The sequence below is a fragment of the Cyrtonyx montezumae genome, unplaced genomic scaffold (genome assembly GCF_038088225.1).
Source record: "Cyrtonyx montezumae isolate F1298 unplaced genomic scaffold, pur_monq_1.0 scaffold_11, whole genome shotgun sequence".
Classification (NCBI taxonomy): domain Eukaryota; kingdom Metazoa; phylum Chordata; class Aves; order Galliformes; family Odontophoridae; genus Cyrtonyx; species Cyrtonyx montezumae.
The window spans coordinates 15,128,926-15,148,155 of record NW_027071837.1 but is presented as its reverse complement, the minus strand read 5'-3'; the positions used below and the strand labels follow the sequence as shown (position 1 = coordinate 15,148,155).

Genomic DNA, 19,230 nt, shown 5'->3' with positions numbered 1-19,230 from the left:
GTGCTTGCTCACGGCATCTGACCTACTTTCTTCTGCCCAGAATGTAATAAAAACAAGAGGCTCGTGTAATGATGGGATTGATTTTTCTGTCCATATAGGTAAGTAAATTGCTGGCATCACAAGTTATCTGCGGCTAAAAGCTGTGACATTGATCTATTAGGCTGTGCCCTATGACCTTCAGTAAGTGACATCCCTGCCTTCCTCTACACGGCTGGGAAGGGAACTAATGCACCCTCGGGCTTTCTCTGAGACCTATTTTTTCCTTCTTAGTGAAGAGCTTGGAAATCTCAGGCAGAGGCACCTTAGTAACGATATTTACCGTGTTCGTACCCCCGACGTGGCAGTGCTAGGCCTGCCTCTGCGTGCTCCAGAGCTGACCTCTGACCAAGGACACCAACCACTGCCCTGTGCTCCTTCCCCAGGCGGCTGTGGTTGCTCTGTGTCACATCTGTGGGAGCAGAAAGCACTGATCTATGCTTGTCCTAAAGCCCAAGGCAGGGGTAGCCATGCCGCTGTGGTTTGTCACACCGGGAGCAGCTGCCCAAAACTGATGGATCTCACGGTGCTCCCAAAGCAGGCAGCGGAGCGGTGGCAAGGCAGTCGTCCTGGTTCACTCCTGCTGAGTCACTTGCTTCTTAATGCTTCATAAGCTGCTGGATTCATTAGCTGCTGTAAAAGAGCTAATTGCACGCATGGAAGAAAGGCAGTGAATGATGATAATGAAGCTAAGGTTCATGCTTAACTACCTACGTTCCTATCAGTGAGGTGTGCATATATCTAAAGGCAGCGTGTATTATTCAGATTAAAGATCTGCGCTGTTTGTAGTACGGACCTCTGTGTTTTGTGTCAGCAACATCCGCCTGATTTAGGACTATAAATTCCCCTTGTTAAAGAGCTATAAAGAGCTAGTGAAGTGCAGCAGGTCCCTATCTCACAAGTGCTGCATCTTGACAGTGTTTACTTCAGAGCAGTGCATACTGGGCTATACCAAAATGCATGAACTCTGCGTAGCCTGAGCACAGCCCTGAGCTGAAGGCGGCTGAAACTGACATCCTTCCGGGGCTTCTCCCTCCCCCATCCACCCGTCCATATTCGTTACAACCGTGGCTGGTCATGCAGTGTTCTCCCACTTCTCCTCATAGCACAGCTCTCATGGTTTTCGGTTTCTTAATCTTGTAGAGGACACTTAGTTTTGAAGAAGCGTAACATCAGTGTAATCGAAAATGTTAAACATACAGACTGAAAAGACGTGAGGATATGCTGTTAATTCTGAATGTAAAATTGGTGTAAGTGAATTTGGCTTGTGACCAGATTATCACCAACAGTCTCTTGTGAGAAAATGTTGAGCTTGGCTGCTGGGAAATAATTTCCCAGTGCTGTCAGAAGAAGCAGAGGTCTGTTCTGACCGTTTGAATGCAATACTCCGCTGGGGTGCATGGGGTGAACATTTTGAAAGAGATCTGCGTGCGGCAGGGGAGGTGACAGAGAGGGCAAAGCCTTCAGGAGTGCACAGAGATCATCCCTGTGACATACTTCAGCTATAGAGGAAAAGCACTGTTTCTTTCAAACACAACAGCTTTGTGACACTCGGTGGCGGAGGAGCTGACACAGCGTCACTTTTAGTGGAAGTGTGAGACAGACGTCTGCTCTGGGGGGAAGGTGATGCAGTCAATGGGAGAAGCTTCTGTCACAGAGAGATTTCTTAGAGGTGGTAAATGTAACCAGTGTCAGATAACCATCTGAGAGGTGTTGGGTTTTGCAATATTAGGCAGTTTGAATGTGGGAACGAGCAACCGAGGCGCCTGGTCCCAGTGCTGCAGAGCTGGGCTGCTGGAGCTGGGTGGCTGGAAGCAGTCAGCAGGTGCCTCTGCTGCCTTCCTGCCTGCCCGTGCTTGGTGGTCTGGGACAGTTTGGCTTTTCATTGAGGTGCTGGAGTGAACACATGTACGGATGGGGAGAACTGGAAGGCAAAGTGATGTTAAAAAAGGGGACTGGCTCCGCAGGGCACTGCGCCTTGCAGAGGGATGCAGTGTTGTTGACAAAGCGGGGCCCGCTCTATTTATATCTGCAGTAAGGCTCTAATCATGAAAGGACGCTTTAATGTGTCCCGAGGCCCAGATGAAACACTGCAGATGTTGCTTTTAAGGAAAAAATGGTAATAATATCCCCTTGAAATCTCAAGGAAATGCGTGTGACGGACTTCTTGAGCAGTATTAAGGAAATGAAAGAGGAGTTAGAGTGTGCAGGGAGTTATTGTAGTTCGGGGCTTTGAATTGGCTTGCATCTTTGCTTTTAAGCTTTTTTTTTTTTCTTTTTTCCTGAATATCTCTTTAAAAGTAGCATTTACTGAGAAGGAAAATGTTTTGCTGCCACTGGACCCTACCAGCAGTGCAGTTCTGTCCAACCTTACCTTGCTTGGGAGCATAAATCCTTCGCGTGCCAGGCACCTGTGGTGGGTGAGACTTACAGGAGCTTCTGATTTGCTTGGTTGTTTTTTTGAGGCAACTGGGAAATCAGACAACGATTTACTCAAAGAGCCATCTTTCATCGCATCACGTATTTGACCGCTGTTAGCCAGCTGGTCATTTCATTGAGTGGAGAAGGTGCAAAATAGGGTCCCCTGAGTAAGCAACGCCCTGGAGGTTCCCCAAATGCCGTCCCAGGCCTCAGGATGCACAGCTCTTACTCTGCGGGGTGCAGCGGTGCCACTGCTCCATCCCCATTCATGGGGCCTTGGCCACAGCCCTCACCTGTCCTCTAGTCCTCCAAAACCTGTGCCTCTGATGCATTTTTTTCATCTGTTCCCACTCAGTGTTGGCATAACTGGTTTATGTTTTTATCTGCTTACACTAGATTAGACCAGACTGCTGTACTCATTTAGTTAATTCGCTAATAACAAGATATTGTGAAAATCCTCACTTGGCAGAAGAAGATGTGGGCAATGATGATCGTATAGAAATGTAATTATTTTTATTAACCAGATCATTCAGAAGCACGAGGGAGCACATTATAAAGCGCAGTTTATCTGTTAAATTTTAAAAGAAATCTGTAATCTCAAATGTTTTAATCGAGGAATTTTGTTTTCTGAATGATGGATGATTGTGTTCCCCCTTTGCCCTTGGAGCTTTGTTCGGACCATTTGCAGCTCTGACTGTGCTGTTGGCACTCATCAGATAACTGTTATTATTAACAATGCACAGATGTATTGGCAATTGCTTTTAGTAGTCAGGCCAGCTGGAAAGAGTATGAAAGAACTTATTAAAGACATATTCCGGTGTGGGTTAGAAGATGAAAAGGAAAAGAAATTATGGTTTATCTGTGTAATTAAAGGCACGCTCTGCAGAGGAAAACAAGCAGAAGCCTACTTAGCATATGCACTGTTTTTGAAGGCAAACCACTTTATCTGGATGAGATATAGAGAGAGAAGCAGGAAAGCCCCATTTTTACCTTACTTTTTGTCCTTTAGATGCCCGTTGCAAATATAAACGGGCAGGTGCGTTTGTATTATTTATGTTAAAAGAAGATTAAGGTTGTAAGGACAAGCACCTTGAAAGTAGGACACGGCAGAATTAACATTGCTTATGCAGTCCCCGTGTTGGCCAAGCAATCTGTTTCTATTACATTTCTGCGTGAGCAAATTGCATGAGCGGAGCGGGCAGGCCTGGCCGTGGTTACGCCGTGCCGGGGGCCGCCACCAGCTCTGCTCCTCACACAGCTGCACACCGCTGCCCACGGGGCACCAGGGAGGTGACAGCCACCACTTGTGGCCACCTCCCAGAGCCCTGTGGGGACGTCCTTCCTCTGCTGCACAAGTGCCCAGTGTCCCTTGTGCTCCCGTGCAGCCATCCTCGGTCCCAGAGGCATCCACCTCGAAGCCCTCCAGCTTTCTGCCAGCACCCCACCCTGACTGCTAGCTCGTAATGAAGCCGCCTTGCATCGCTGTTGCTCTGATTTCCCGTTGTTGGTGGTGCTGCTTTTAATTGGTTTGCATTTTTCAGCTCATCGGGAAGGATAATTAAAACAAAATCATGCCCTCCATGTTCCTCGCTCTCCATCATAGCAGGACTAGCTGGTGTTTTAGTCTGAAGAACGGTGGTGGCAGGATTTACTCCCCGTGAAATGTTTGTGGGCTGGTTGTTAAGCATTGCATTATTCAAAACATATTAAATTGGTCTGAATGAGGAGGAAACGTGTCTCAGTGATCAAACTGATGGACATTAACGGTCTTGTGCCATAAGTTTGTTAAATTTGAGCTAGATTTAGCTACTGCGTGCTTCAGTCCTGTTCTGCAAGGAAGGCTGTGAACAGGAAACTGGCAAGGAGTAGGAGGCATAAATTCGAGATAACCACAGCCCAGGCTGAAAGCCTTATATAAATCCTTGGGATTTCCAGACTTCAGAGCAATTCAGTAAGCATTACTGCCTTCTATTGACCAAGCAGGAAAGTTTAGCTGGCAGTGCCAGATAGCAATGCTTAAGAATCTTGAGGTGGCTTTAACATCTGAGGGTGGTTTAAATCCCTGTGGAGGGGACGAAGGGGAGGGAAGCAATGCATTCTTCAGCATTTCCAGCTTCACAAAGCCTGTGTGCTGAGCTGGAGGCAGTCAGCATTGGCTCAGTATCAAGACCAGGAAACCTGACACAGCATAGGTAATATGTACATGGCACACAAGCAGTTAACTAGGAATTTTCTCAGTTCATTCCTAACACCTGTGGTTGTGATTGTTTAGGGGAATGCAAAACTGAATTTGGAAAGTTAGATGATTGATTAAGGAAGGGTTTTGTGGTTGCTCTCATGTGAGCATCACCGCAAGGTCTGCTTCGTCTCCTGTGTCATGAATCTTCCACTGCCGCTGTGAAAAACAGGCTCACAGTTTGCTGGGAACTTTCAGTAAGCACGTGTTGGTGTTTCCTAACTCTGATTGAGCCCCAGAGCCAGTGCTGAGGATCTGTGTGCAAAGGAGAGCCTTCCCTTGCCAATGGTGGCCATGCTGGGCTGAGCAGCCTCCCTCTGGCTGGCAGGATGCCGGCAGACCCCTGCAGAAAAAGACCTCTGGGGCATCCTTTTTGTTCTGCTGACCTGACCGCCCTTCACCTCCCTCCTTTCCTCCCTCCCAGCGATCGAAAATTGCCGTCTACGAGAAAATGTGGTCATACATGAAGTCGGCCGAGCCCTCCGTGTTCACCAAAACCACGGCGGACGGGGTGGCGAGGGTGCGCAAGTCCAAGGGGAAGTTTGCCTTCCTGCTGGAGTCCACGATGAACGAGTACATCGAGCAGCGCAAGCCCTGCGACACCATGAAAGTCGGCGGGAACCTGGATTCCAAGGGCTACGGGGTAGCCACCCCCAAAGGCTCAGCATTAAGGTGGGTGGAATAATATAACAATATCCATGTTGTTATAGTATTCCACCTACCCTGATGTATTGTGTTGTCATTTTCTTTCTTGTGGATTTTGAGGTAACTTTTAAAGTTTAAAAATCTTCAATATTCCATGGAGTTAAATAAGACGGTAAATTACGGTTTCGTTTATTTAATGCATCCATTTTTATTCTTTTTTTTTTTTAGTGCTCTCTTCGTGTTGTCCTTTCTGATTGTTTGTTGCTGTTTTAATTTTACAGTTCGATGGCTTTTTCAATTTAAATGGTAAAAGCCGAGTTAACCTGCCATACGTGACGAATGTTAACTGCATGATGTGGTGTTCTTGTTACTTTTTTTCTCAAAGACGATTTCCCCATCCCGCACACTTCAGTTTTGAGCAAATGTTATCCTCCATGCCACCTTCCAATATTTAACCCTGTATTTGCTGTACAAACATTTTTATAGCTCCACGTTCTGTGAAATTTTAGCCAATTTGTCCTCTTGTGCTCCTTTTTTTATACGTTACGATTTCCTAAGCATTTGTGCATTTTTCTTACAAGTTATGTTTTATCGTTTCAAGAAATGCTGTTAACCTGGCAGTATTAAAACTGAATGAGCAAGGCCTCTTGGACAAATTGAAAAACAAATGGTGGTACGACAAAGGAGAGTGCGGCAGCGGGGGAGGTGACTCCAAGGTCAGCCTCAATGTCACCACAATCGGGTACCTTAGTGGAGAGTAATCGGCAAGGCTGTTATTGTGCTCAACAAGGAAAAAAAAAACCCAGATCAAAACCATCCGAACCATTGCGGTGGGGAAAAAAGAAAACTAAACGCCATTCGCTTGCCCAGTAGCTCTTGTGAAGAAGCAGCGATGTTTAATGGTGGCAGCAGTTTTTTTGGTCAAGCTCGCGAACCTCACTGAACTAACAGATAGAAAGCCCCGTGCTGGTGGGACCGGGACACAGCCAGCAACTGCTTCCAGCCCTGAGCACAGGGCTTCACTCCTCCGGGTCTTAGCTGTGGCTTCGGCTTACTTCTGAGAGGCTCTGTCCCCTGGGGAAGACTCCTTTCCCCCAAGCTCTGCTGGGGCTGGTCCCCAGCCTGGGGCTCTGATGACTGTGCTAGGCAGCCTGGGCCCAGAGGTTCCCATGAACTGGGCTCTCCTCAGAGCCCAGCTGCTTCCCACGCTCTGGGAGGGCTGCTGTCCCAGCACGGGGTCACAAGGTATGGGCTCAGCAGTGACCACAGCAATGGCAGTAGCTGGAGCAGGCTGGCTGTTATCAGTCATCTTAGTACAGGAATTACCGAGGAATTTAGTTTCAATTACGTCACTACTGAAAAGTTAAGCAGTGATGGGAATCACTCATAAGTAGTAAAATAATAGCAATAGCAGCAATGTATAAGGAACTAGGGCTTGCAGAAGGTGAAGCTGAAGCAAGAGATGTTGTTTGCAGTAGTGAAGGGCATTGAAATAATGCACTGAAGTGGAAATTAATCTTAAGGAGAAGTTTGGGTAATTTTGCCCAGAGTCAGTGGGCAGCCTTGTGGAGCTGAGCACTGTGCTTGTGTTTTCTGCGCTTTTAAAATGTGGATTAAAATCCTAGCTCCAGAGGCACCAGTGCAAAATGTCCATTGGCTAACACAGGTCGAGGCTTCCCCCTGTGCCAGGCAGCCTGTGCCTGAGCCATGCTCCCTGGGCTGCTCGAAGGAGATCCTGCACTGAAGGAGCTAACTGGTACGTGGAGCATTGCCAGCTGGACCCTGTAGCACTAACAACAGCACAGTCTTTAACCTGGTAAAGAGAAGCAATAGCTAGAACGGGTTGGACATTGTTAGTCACCTTGGGTACAGGAACTGCCATGATATTTACTTTCAAATACAGTTTTATATATAAAAAAATTGAGATTAATTTTCACAGCGGCACCCTCTTGCAGCCAGTAAAATCAGCTCCTTAAGGAACAATAACTTAGGTTCTCCCTTACAAAAATGCTTCAGCTTTGGTCAAAGATCAATAATAACAGTATTTTCAGTAAATCACAGTTTCGGAAGATCGCTGCAAATTACTGCTGCGTTCCTACACTGAGTTACTCAGCTCCTCATCTCTGGTGTAGCAAAAGCCACTGCATAGTACTAAAAGGGAGGAAAAGGTCTCACATTCTGGCTTGTTCGGTGCCTGCCTTTGCAGTGCTCAGCAGCAACCTGCAGAACTCCTGTGTGCTTTTTAGCTCTGTGGCTCATCCCTCACACAACATTTTTATATGAGTGTAGACTTGCTGGTATATTAAATGTTTAATATTCTCCTGGGATCCAGCACTGCGTTGCCTAATGCTGCCTCCACGGAAGCAAACCTTTCGTACAAAGCAGCATCAATGAACTTCATTGCTTCGAGTTCATTGAATTAAAACCGGGCAACTAATGCTTGCAGCCCCGAGGAAGCTGAAGAGGATTTCAAAAATGGTCATAATTAGAGCAGGGTCATCCTTCTATTCCTGCTTGTGCTGAAGAACCTTTACAAAGAGTGATGCCATCTATTAGCAAGCTCTTGCCTTGCTCAGCTGATGCTGAGAGGTACATCAGGACAGAGGAGCAAACATGATGGGCAGGCAGGAAAGGGTGAGTTGTTATTTCTGGAGATGTGGTATATCAGAGGGCTTTTTCATGACAAAATGGCTTTTCCTTTGAGGCAGCATTGTGCAGGCATGTAACCCTGCAGGCTCAGGCTGCACAGCACTCGGACAGGGGGACAGACAAACAGAAAGGTGCCTTCCTGGCAGAGCACGCTGGCATCCTCAGCCATGCCAGCCCCAGGCCCCTCCTCTCCCCTTTGTCCTCCCACAAGAGCCTGGCTTGCCCTCATGCTCTCATCCCATCTACACAGCAAATCGTTTGTACCAAGCTGGCTTTATTAATAGGGGATCCCACAGAAGTCACTTCAGAGCTGTTCTTTTTTTCCTATTCCCTTGGAGGAGGAGATACAGAAGGGAACTGATTGAAGGAAGCGATCCCTGGGAGGACTGAATGAATGACAGAGGTGATTGAATGGCAGCACATGGGGGACAGAGTCGCTGCTCAGGGTGGGTAGTGGGTGGCTGCTGGAGGTGAGCACACGGTGCCCATTGCTTGCTCAGGGCAGCTCTCTCTACCGGCGAAGCTAACAGAGCCCCTCTCTCAGCTTAGCCAGTAGAGACCTGGGCTTGGGGAGCAGCTGCCTGAGCAGACCATCGGCCCTGCCTGCCTCCAGTATGGGCTTAAGCTGGAGCTCATGCTGACACCCGGAGTAAGGACGTGCCTGTTTGCCTGTGCCAGTGCCCATCGCCATCCCACAGAGTTCCCCCCACGTGCATCCTCCCTGCACTGTAGCATACAAGTTACTGTGCTGTGGGATTGTGAGCTGTAATTGTGAGTTTACCTCTTGTTAACCTCATGTTCCTGGCCACTGGAAAATAACCCAGATCCCTGAGTGATGATGGGAGTCCTGTGGTGGGAATCAGAACAACCTTTCTGGAAGGGTTTACACTGCACTGTCCTGCAGTGTCCTGGCTGCTGGGGCCGCCCTGGGAGGGGATTCTGTGCTCAGTGCTGGGCTCCCTCCATGCCCGGTGGGTGCGTGATGCACATTAACACGTGGTGACTTACCTGGTGCAGGCATCCTGTCCCTGCCTCAACATTTGCTCACTTTGCTCTCTTAACCGAGCGTGAATTTAGGTTCATCCATTGGATCCGTGGCAAAATTACACTGTATTCTCAACCACTTCTGCGTGTCAGCTGCATTTGCGGATGCTAGAGGATGCAGAATAGCAGTTATAAAACAAATGTATTCCAGGAAATATGTTACAACATACTACCAGTTTGGAAACTAATTATTTTGTATATCATACAATCCTATCACCTCAGAGCTGAGTGGTGGCTGAATAGGAATGCTACAGGAAACAAAGCAGGATGTAGGCAGCAGCAGCAGGATGAGTGACTTAAGGGAAACTAATTATTCAATTGCATAGGAACAATTTTCTGCTAAGATTAATTTCTGTAGTTCTGCAGTTGATACATTTCTTGTATTTTCATACCTTCACGGTAATGCTGAATGACAACCAGCGCGGAAGGAAATTGCCTGAACGGGGAGTTTTACCAGCTTCACTTGCCAGGAGTCCTTCCTAATTATTTGACTTAATTTCTTTGACGTATTCTTTTTTAGGCTGATATCTCTTTTGGAGTGCATCTGTGAAATGGTACTTGATGCAACACTGCTTCATTTTTTTGGTGGTTTCCTTGTAATCAGGAGATTGCTGTCGTGGAGAGCTCGTTGAGTTCTGCCCTCGGAGCCTCTCGTGGTAAAGCACCGCGTTCCCCAGCCCTTCCCAGACGAGAGTGGGGCCATTAGCAGATGGGATTCATTGCCCCGTTTCTCGCTGCTGTTTTGCTGTGATCCGATTGCAGCACAGCAGTTAGCATCTGCAGCAGCATTTTTTAAGTGGCGTATTTTCAGAAGAAATCTGCTAGGCATCATTTTGGATGATACCTGACATCTAAAGGGCACCGCTGCCAAACGTGCCGTGCTTTATAGGGAACATTTGGGTTAATGGTGATCTTAAAAAGATGCAACACAATTTATCTGAGCAGTTTGTCGGAAATTACATTCAGCGGTGTGAATTTACTCGCCACCCATTCTGCGTGCCTGGGTTATGATCTGGAAAAAGATGGAATGGTTGGTGAGAGCCAGCCGTGGTGGCACAGGGATCATTCCCACTCAGAGCTGGGAAGGTGATGTGAGATTACTGCACTGTGCAAATGAGTGACAAAGTAAAGTAGTTCTTTAATAAGCAAAATTATGCTTTCGGATGAAGGCATCGAAGTATGTGCTTAAATGACAGCTGTTATTTTCTTGCATGTTAGGAAGTAGAACTGTGTATGTTTTATATGAATAATGAAGTCTTAGTGCTTTAAGAGTTCATTGGAGCACCTCATTTAGAGCATTGCCAAGAAGGGCAGGGAGCCTGCTGCCTTGTTTTGGAGGGTGTTTTACCAGGGCTGCCACTAGGAGAGTCAGGATGAGGACCGAGCAACTTGCCCAGGCTGCAAGGAGCTGGCGGGCTCAGGGCTGGCATCTGAGGATTGGGAACCTTCTGTTTTGTTTGTGTAACCTTTAGCAAAAGTGCCGTGGGGACTTGCTTTGCTCCCTTGACAAGGAAACGTGCTTGTGCAGTGCTGGCTGCGGTGGAACAACCACACGTTCTGCTTCACGGCCGCAGGAAGGCTCAGCAGAGGGCTTGTGAGTCACGCGTTTGTTGTGATAATGCTTGTGGTGCTCAAGAGTTGTTTTCTGTGAATTACTTGCATGAGTCAATTATCCCCCATTGCAAGCATCGGCATGGGGGGAACGGAGTCAGGGCTCCTTGGGCCTGGAGAAGGGAAAGGAGAAAGCAGCAGCACTCGTGGCAGGAGCAGGGCCCAGCTCTGAACGCCTGCATTCAGCTCCACGCTCGGTTGTTTCCAGTGGTAATGTGTGTCACATGAAATACAAAGGGAAAAATAAATGCCTCTCTTCTTCTTCTTCAAAGTAATTGTAACCCTCCAGCACCGAGCTCGCAAGGTGGCAGGCTCTGCGCTCGCCAGCACTGTAACTGCGTGTTGCACACCTCTGGTTCGTGCCAGCGACACAGCTGCCCAGTGTGCCTGCATGCCTTCAGAACGAGCTGCAGAAGAAGCCATCCCGGGAGGAAAGTAGCTCATAGAAGACGGGGGAGAATGTGGCTATGTCTAGAGGCAAGAGAAGGAGAAGGTGAGGGGGTACCCCGCATGCAAGGTAAGTCGAGTCTCTTGCTCGTGTTCCCCAGCCTAGGAAGGATGCAGGTAATGCCAGAAAGGGCCCAAGTCGCTGTGTCAGAAGTTATTGGCTGTAGCATGGCATGCAGGCCCCATCCTGCTGCCCCTGCCTCCCCACTGCTGTGTCTCAATCTCAGGCACTGCTACAAATGAACTACAATGACTTGTTACGGCTTGCATTTCCTAATCCAATATGCACGTATTATTGCATTAGCACTTGGCACTTCTATTAAATTATGATCCTGTTAGTACAGAGTTTAATTTATTTGAGCTATGCTTATGAAACGTATAAATACACTTTCCTGGAGGTTGTTGCTGCTGCCAAACACAGACGGTGCACTCTCTGCAGAGCAGAGGAGGCTGCAGGCTCAGGTGCTGACACGTCTGGCTCTGTGCAGGTGTGTTGAGCACATGTGTAGGTGGTGTGATGGCACCGTACAGCCACGCTCGTATTTCACATTGCAGCAAATCCAGCACCAGCCCAAACCTGGTTTTAAAATGAACACCAAATGCCTGCACGGAAAAACCCAGAGATTCCATGAGGATGCAACGGGTGCTCCATCATGGCTATAAAATAGTAAGCAAGATCTCTCAAATTGACCAAAAGAACACTTTTTATGGAAAAAACATGGGGATGAAGACTAGAGCGAACTTCTGTTGATGTGGCTACTCAACAGGAATGGTGGAAAACCATCCCCTGGGAGATCGCTTGTGTAGCTTTCACACGGCACCGTGCAGCCTACGCTCAGCACCCACTGCAGAGCTCTCCTTGCAGACAGCTGCTGTCTGAGCAGAGGGAAGAGCCGCCGGGCCACAGATGCCCTCTGCATGGAAGCAGCCCTTGCAGGCTGCTGTACCACATCAAAACGGCAGCACGAGGCACTGCCTGCATGCTCCTGCTGGCTCTGATGAAACTACTTTGCGTCCTAATTCATCCCATGACACCTTTCAATACCGAGAGGCAGAAAACAGTCAAACCGTGCAGTGCCCTCCCTGACATCTCAAGTCTGCGGCAGCCACCGGGGACACCGTTCTCCAGCCCCATCAGCAGAGGAACCACATCTGGTTGTGCCACTGGGAGCAAGAGAGAGAAAAAGCCCTTCTGCTGGAGGATTTAAGGCTGTGACTGATGCCTCTGAGCACAACGCCAGCCGTCAGCACACGGCGTATTTCTTCGGTGGCTGGGGATGTATGGGGCTTGAGGCACCTATTTTTAATCTTCTGGTTTTGAAGGCTCTTTGTCTTTTCAAACAAGACAGCTTTCTCTTCTCTCCCATCCTCTGCCCGGCCATAAAGCATTTCAGTCCCAAAGATGCTATGAACTGCGTGAAGGAATGTTGGAGGTCTGAAATGGTGCAAGCCAGTGCTCCTTCCTTAAAGAAAACAACACCAAAATGCCTGGTGCTTTTTTAATGAATAGTTAGTGCTCAGTGAGAAATACAGAAGATCGCTTTTTGAGGCAAAACATAAACAGGAATTGTGAGTCACTGTGTTTTTGGGGCTTTGCTCACACCTGCTTCGAGTGCCCTGCAACTGTGGGCTTTAAACATGCACAGGGAGTTTTAATGTCGAGTCCATTCCCTGCCCAAATCTTCCCCATCCCTTACATGTGGATGCAGAGCAAAACATGAAACTGTGGCATGGAGACACTGCTAAATTGGTAAATTATGACAGGTTGTATCATGAGAGAGAGCTGATCTAGGAAAGAGCAGAAGTCTTGGGCAATACATTCACCCTCCAGTTTCCTACCTAGTCAGAAATTATTTCAGTAATAAGATCTGACAAAAAGTCCTTTCAGTAGTTACAGATCAGGCTAGGATTTATGGAGCTTGGGGGGATAAAGTGCCTTATTTGATTTCGATGGGTCTTTAACCTCGGGCAATGCCCTCTGGAGAACAGCGCTGGATTTGGTGTCTCTTCCTGCATTCTTCCTGTCTTTCTATTTTAATGACGTTAGTGAGATCTGTGTGATGTACTGCTGGGCTGAGCAGAGTGCTGGGGTTGATGTCTGCCTCCACTGGTGCCCCTTGCCCAGCTCGGTGGCTGGGTGCTGGTGATGTCAGCCAGTGAGGACAGCCACGGCCAGGAGGAACAAGCAGAATTCATGCTGCGGGTGTTGGAATGCTCTAAATATGTCAGATTCCCAATTTAAAGGGATTAGGAAAGAACACAGATTAAAAGCAAGACCAGTTGAATGAGCTCTTCACAGTGTGCTCATGGAGGCCCATGTGCAACGCTGGGCTTTTGCCTCCTTCGTGTCACTGAGATTTGCACAGGAGGCGAAGGCCCCTCAAGAAAGCTGCATTTCCTGCTGCTCAGCAAGGCATTAGCACTGAGTGAGGACGTCATTTTTCATTAACCTTGCAGTCTTCAGAGGGACAGATTTGCCAGGAACCTTGAGGGCAGATGCAAACGTCCCTCAGGTGGCTCTGGGGACACAGCAGCCCCCAAGCTGCTCACCATACAAGCAGGCTGGGCCTAGAGTCCCTGCTGCAACTCGGCCCCTGCTGCCATGGGCCCCAGCCAAGCCACAGGCAGGGAAAGGACCAGAGGAGCTCTCACTGGTGATGTTCTGCTCTCCTTTCAGATTGTGGGTCAGTTCTTCATCCTCTGCTCCCAGATATGCTACTTTTGGACTCTCAAGATGCTGCAAGCAACAGTTCTGAGACAGCACTTTGTACCCTGCACATACGTAATCTGTGCAACACCAGAAGCTGGCTGGTAGTTGGTGAAGGAACAGCTGCAGATTGGACTCTGTAAAACCCGGGTGGTGAGAGCCCAGTGCTGGGGATGCTCAGTGCAGCCCTGACGGAGTGCTGCTGGGAGCCTTTCGGTGCTGGCTTCTTTGCAGAGACCTTTTCTGAACAACTGCATGTAAAAATCCTAGATAAACTATGAGCAACATTTCATCTGGTTTGAAGGGAGCAGTGTGCTGTCTGCAGTGTTCATTTGCTGTCCTTGGCAATGATCATTTTTGGGTATAACATTTATATTACATCCATTAGAGCATAGAATGGGATATGAATTATCCAAAGCTGTTCCAATCACCACTTAAATCTGTATTGATTACAAGTAATAAACATAACTGCGGTGTTGCAGAGAGCTCCTGCCATGCAAGCACCAGTTACCCACAGCTGGCGAGCATCTGGGGTGGAATGGTTCAGTCACACCTCAGCCTTTCTCTTGGAGCACACCGACATGGTCACCACGGTCCCCTCTTGCTGTGGCACATGAGGGCCCAGCCAGGCACTGGGCCATCAGTATGGCACACCAGGTCTTCCTTGCAAAATGACACTTTCTTGGCAAGGCTGTCAGTGGAGATGCTCTCTTCTCATAAATGAAAAGCACCTTTTCCAAGAAGCAGCTCGACCTCAGTGGCTGTTGAGCAGGGCAGTGGCACATCCCCGCGGTGGGCAGTGGTGGGAAGCTGAGTGATGGAAGTGCCAGCCGTCCTTCACTGCCATGTGCCCCCTTTGATGATTCATTTATTTTTCTTCAACTTCCAATTCATTCTGGCTGGAAAGAAAATATCATCGTGCCACAGCCTTTGTTAACAGAACAAAAATGACTACAGCTAACCTGAAACAATACTGAGGCACTAAGCAAGAAGCAGGCAGGCTCCTCGGGCAGGGAGATGGTGTTGTGAAGCAAAGGAAGAAGAGACAGCAGATGGGTTCTGTGTCAAAGCATTTTCCATACTCATGGCATGAATGGAAAAATAATCAGATAACAAAGCAGAAACGCAGTAGAAGCTCTGAAATTTGCACATACAAACTCTTTCTTCTGAGCAACTATCACACCTATAAACACAGGGAAACAGCTCAGGCTGGAAGCCATGCTGTGCCGTGGCAGGACAAGGAGGTGCTGCAGTGATTCTGACATTTAGAGGGAGAAGTAGCTGGGATTCTGAAGTTGAATCTTATAAAAAGTGAAGGCTGTGAGAACGTTAAGTACTGATCTTCTTAATGGCAATGCTCCCTTAGATAAATCAGCCATGGAAAATGGCTTAATTCGTCACTGGGGCACTGTTATTCAGCACTGGGCTACTGGTACCACTCCCCTTGACTCAAGCCTTCCAGTCCTACATAGATATCAGCAATTAAGTCCTTCTGTTTTGGTGAAGAAGAAAACCTCAGCCCTGAGCACCATGCCATACCATGAAAACACTGCCAGCTCAGTCCCACTCACCACTGCTGGCTTTGCTGGGAGTACAGAGCACTGTAAGAGCGGGAGCTCTCAACCCCTGAAAACTTTTGATAAAAGCAGCCATGCTAATCGGCAGCTGGCCTGGAAACCGCGTGGGGAAGATGGAGAAGAATCCCATCATAAATTAAAGGTGGAAGAAAGGCAACCGAAGTCACCAGGGAAAGGGCTGAGGACCTCACAGAGCAGCCGTACAGCCCCAGAACAGTGACGTTATTAATGCTGTGCTTTCCAGATGCTTCTCAGGAAAAGATGAAGAAATGTCTTTTGAGAGAGAGACCCAGGAAGAGTGCAGGGGATCCCCTGAGCCACCTGTGTTGTGCCTGAGGCTGTTGGTGGCTTAGATGCAGCCTTCCTCTTGGAAACAGCGCCAGGGCAAGCTGTGAAAAGCCACCTTCTTGAAGCAAGCACAGATTTCTGTGTCTTCAGTAAAAAAACCCAGATCTGTCCCCATATCCCAACCCCTTCCAGCAAATGGCGTGGGCTCTTGGTCCAGGCAGGTGCCCACAATCCCACACCCACGGTGCTGGAGCCATGGGAGCTGATGCCTGCCCAGGGCTGTGACCAGCAAAGGCAAAATCCCTTCTCTTTGCTTAAGATAATTTTAGTTTACTTGTTTTTAATATACATTTTTTCAGCAGTTGTGCGTGCACAATTAGCAGCAATCTTGGCTTTAAGAAAAATAATAAAGCACCCTAATTAGCATGTTAAGCCTTCTCATTTCCCAATACTGTATAATGTTGTGAAAGCTAATTTATAACGTATTGGATGTTATGCAAATTCTCTGTGTTCCGTAAGGGGTTTATGAAGGCATGCAGATTAAAAATAGCGTTTGGAACGGGACTGGGGGGAGGGGGAGATCTGCACAGCAAAATATGCAGAGGAGCGAGAAAGGTGTTGATAACCTTCCCCCCGTCGCTGGTGTATTCTCAGCCGCGCAGTGCTTTTCAGAGCAGGGAGATGCAGTGCACGGAATCCCTCTGAGTTGGACCGTTTTGAAATGAAATCTGGAACGAGAGGGCACGCTGCTTGCCGCTTACAGCGCGAGGGGATGCTGCCCGGGCTGCCTGGGACCAGCGGTCCCTGCTCAGTGGCACGGTGTTGGCACGTGAAGCCAGCCTTCCCTCGGCCTCGCAGGTGTTTGGTGCAGGGCTGCGTGCCCCGACGAGGGGCTGGGGCTTGCTGTCTGTTAGTGCCACCGAGGTGCAGCTGGGCCCACCACCGCACACAGAGCTGCTGCCAGTGCTGGGACTGGGCAACGGGGCAACGGGGGCAATTGGGCTGGCTTTGTTTCTCCTACCCTCATTTAACAGTGAGTGCCGATTACTCAAAGCGATATGGGCAGGACCTGGTAATATAGCGTTGCTGTAGCGTTAACTTAAGGGGATGATCCAGTTGCCTGCAGTGTAAATACTTTGTGGCCAGGAACCCTGCTTTATCGCTTTGTATAGTTTTAAAGTAGTTTAAAGCTTGAATAACATAAAATAACATAATATAATGTTATTTATGTTATTTCCCACGTGAAGAACTCCTGTAAACCTTGCAGTATTGAAACTCAGTGAACAAGGCATCTTAGACAAGCTGAAAAACAAATGGTGGTACGATAAGGGTGAATGTGGAGCCAAGGACTCCGGAAGTAAGGTCAGTCGCTGAAGGTCTTTTCGTACTGATTAGCAATCACATTTTGACCCACTGTTTGTGTATTCAGAGAATGACTTTCAAAAGTTGCTGTTTACATTTCAAAGGTTAAAAGAAAAGAATAGAAAAAACAATTATTAAGTCTCCGAAAATGACCGCAGTTTTTCTTACGTGCAGTAACAGGCTGTAGTTGTAAGTACGTTTTGCTATTGAGTATTTTGCTGCAAAGACATGGAAGGAGAATCCCCCAAAGCGCTCAGAGCTGCCACCCTCATTTCAATTTGCAAGTTTCCTCTCAGGCAGTGTGGTTTATTCAGGCCAGCATCTTTTGCCTTATTATTATTTTCAGTTTGATTGGACACCTGTTTCAAAATTGCCATGTAGATCCCATAGAGGTCAGTCTGCACGACAGTCACGTGCTTGTGAAGACTTCAGAGCAGACCCCTGGTGAGGAAGAAGCGCCCTTCCTGCCCTATGTCCCGCTTCACTTCAAAATGTGTTGAGCTGAATTTTGGAGCTGTTGTTGGTGACGCCCTCTGCCATTCCCATTGCAACCCAGACCCATTTTGCTGCTGCACGGCTGCTGCCAGCTGCATGCCCGTCCCTGTGGGGACACCACACGGGCAGGGCCGGCTGCATCAGCAGCAACCACTCATTGAAGCCGTTCGGTTTAAGCCCTATTAGGATTTCATTGGGCTTTTGTAATGCCTATATAGCCACTGAGGATAAAACACCCACGTGCTGTGCTTGTTGGAGTGAAGGATGCTTTCAAAGACACCTCTAGGAGCTGTCCTGCTGGCATCAGCGCAGCTCTCCTGGTGCCCTTGGAAGTACTCACTGTATCTGTTCCCCCAAATGCTCCCACTTTGGAGGCCCCTCCCCATGTCTGGCCCCATTGCTCCAGTTGAGCCAGCAAGGCTGCCCTGCTTGCAGCTGGGCTGGGGCTGCTTGGAGCACAGCCCCGGAGCGGCTCTGGGAGATGAAGGGAGTCTGTGCACGGTCCCTGCAGCAATTGGCAAGAGGCAGAAATGAGCAATAACCAGCACTAAATGCAGGCTGTTTGCTAAAATGCATCTCTCTAAACTGCCCGTGAAACACAGACGCATACAAGGTACAGCCTCCTTTATTCTGAGCGCACGGCAGGTTGGATGTCCCTGCGCACGGCCCCACACTGAGGTGTGTCTGGGCACACCTGGGCTCACTTTGCCTCACAGCTCAGGTGCGAACCGGCAACAGAACGTGCAGCAGCAAAAGGGATGTACTCTTGTTTCATCTCATTACAAAATCCTGTTTTTGTAAATGAAAGCCTCCTCCCCCCATCTGCCACGTCCTGAAGGGATGCAAGTCCCAGGCAGCACATTCTGTGCTGCAGCATTGTTTTCTGCTCCCTGCAGGTGCTGGCTTAGATTAGGGCTCTCCTGCTGACCTTAACCTAGCTGACCATCTTCCTAGGGTTGCTTGTTTTTTGTAACAGTTGGAAAAAGAGATAGAAAAGTTAGCAGCATCTCACTGATTTTATCTACATTCACCAAAGCCGGGCATCGAGTGGTTTTTCTTTTTACTTCCATAATTCAAGAACCTGCTACTTCATGTAACTCTGGCCTGTCTGCTAGAGCTCCCCAAAGGTGCCCTGGCCTCCAGCTTTGCCCTGGGAAGGCCTGGGGGGGCCAATGGCAAAACTCCATTGGCTTCCACATGGCCAAGGTTTTGCTTGGCAACCAGTGTGGGACAGAGCAGCTCCTGCTGCCATCCCTGTCCCACGGGGCCAGCTGCACCAGTAGGGTGATGCAGCATGACCGCAGCGGGTAAGGCTGTTGGGTCATGTGGGGGTCTGGGGGATTTGGACTTGATTGGAGAGTTTGTACCCTGTGTGGTCGTTGTTAGGACTGAGTGCAAAGTAACCTGTTTTTCTGTCTGCCTTTTTCTCACAGCAAAACTAACGGCGTGGTTCATTTCTCTTAGGACAAGACCAGTGCTCTGAGCCTGAGCAATGTGGCTGGGGTTTTCTATATTCTTGTTGGAGGCCTCGGGCTCGCCATGATGGTGGCTTTAATCGAGTTTTGTTACAAGTCTCGGGCAGAGTCCAAGCGAATGAAACTCACCAAGAACACCCAAAACTTTAAACCTGCTCCCGCCACCAATACCCAGAATTACGCTACGTACAGAGAAGGCTACAACGTGTATGGCACAGAAAGCGTGAAAATCTAGGG

General features: G+C 48.5%; 1 protein-coding gene across 3 annotated transcripts in view; it reads left to right on the top strand.

Moving 5' to 3' along the window:
• Positions 1–19,228, top strand: part of GRIA3 (glutamate ionotropic receptor AMPA type subunit 3) — a 134,987-nt gene extending 115,759 nt beyond the window's left edge. Inside the window, exons 13-15 of one of the 3 annotated variants that reach the window (XM_065729670.1) lie at positions 5,118–5,365; positions 16,909–17,023; positions 18,983–19,228. In XM_065729670.1, the coding sequence (XP_065585742.1) occupies positions 5,118–5,365; positions 16,909–17,023; positions 18,983–19,228 (609 nt within the window). Of the gene's footprint in view, positions 1–5,117; positions 5,366–5,939; positions 6,055–16,908; positions 17,027–18,982 lie in introns of those variants that run through there. The other 2 variants (XM_065729669.1, XM_065729668.1) reach the window with 2 other exon arrangements.
• Positions 19,229–19,230: the final 2 nt, after the last annotated feature.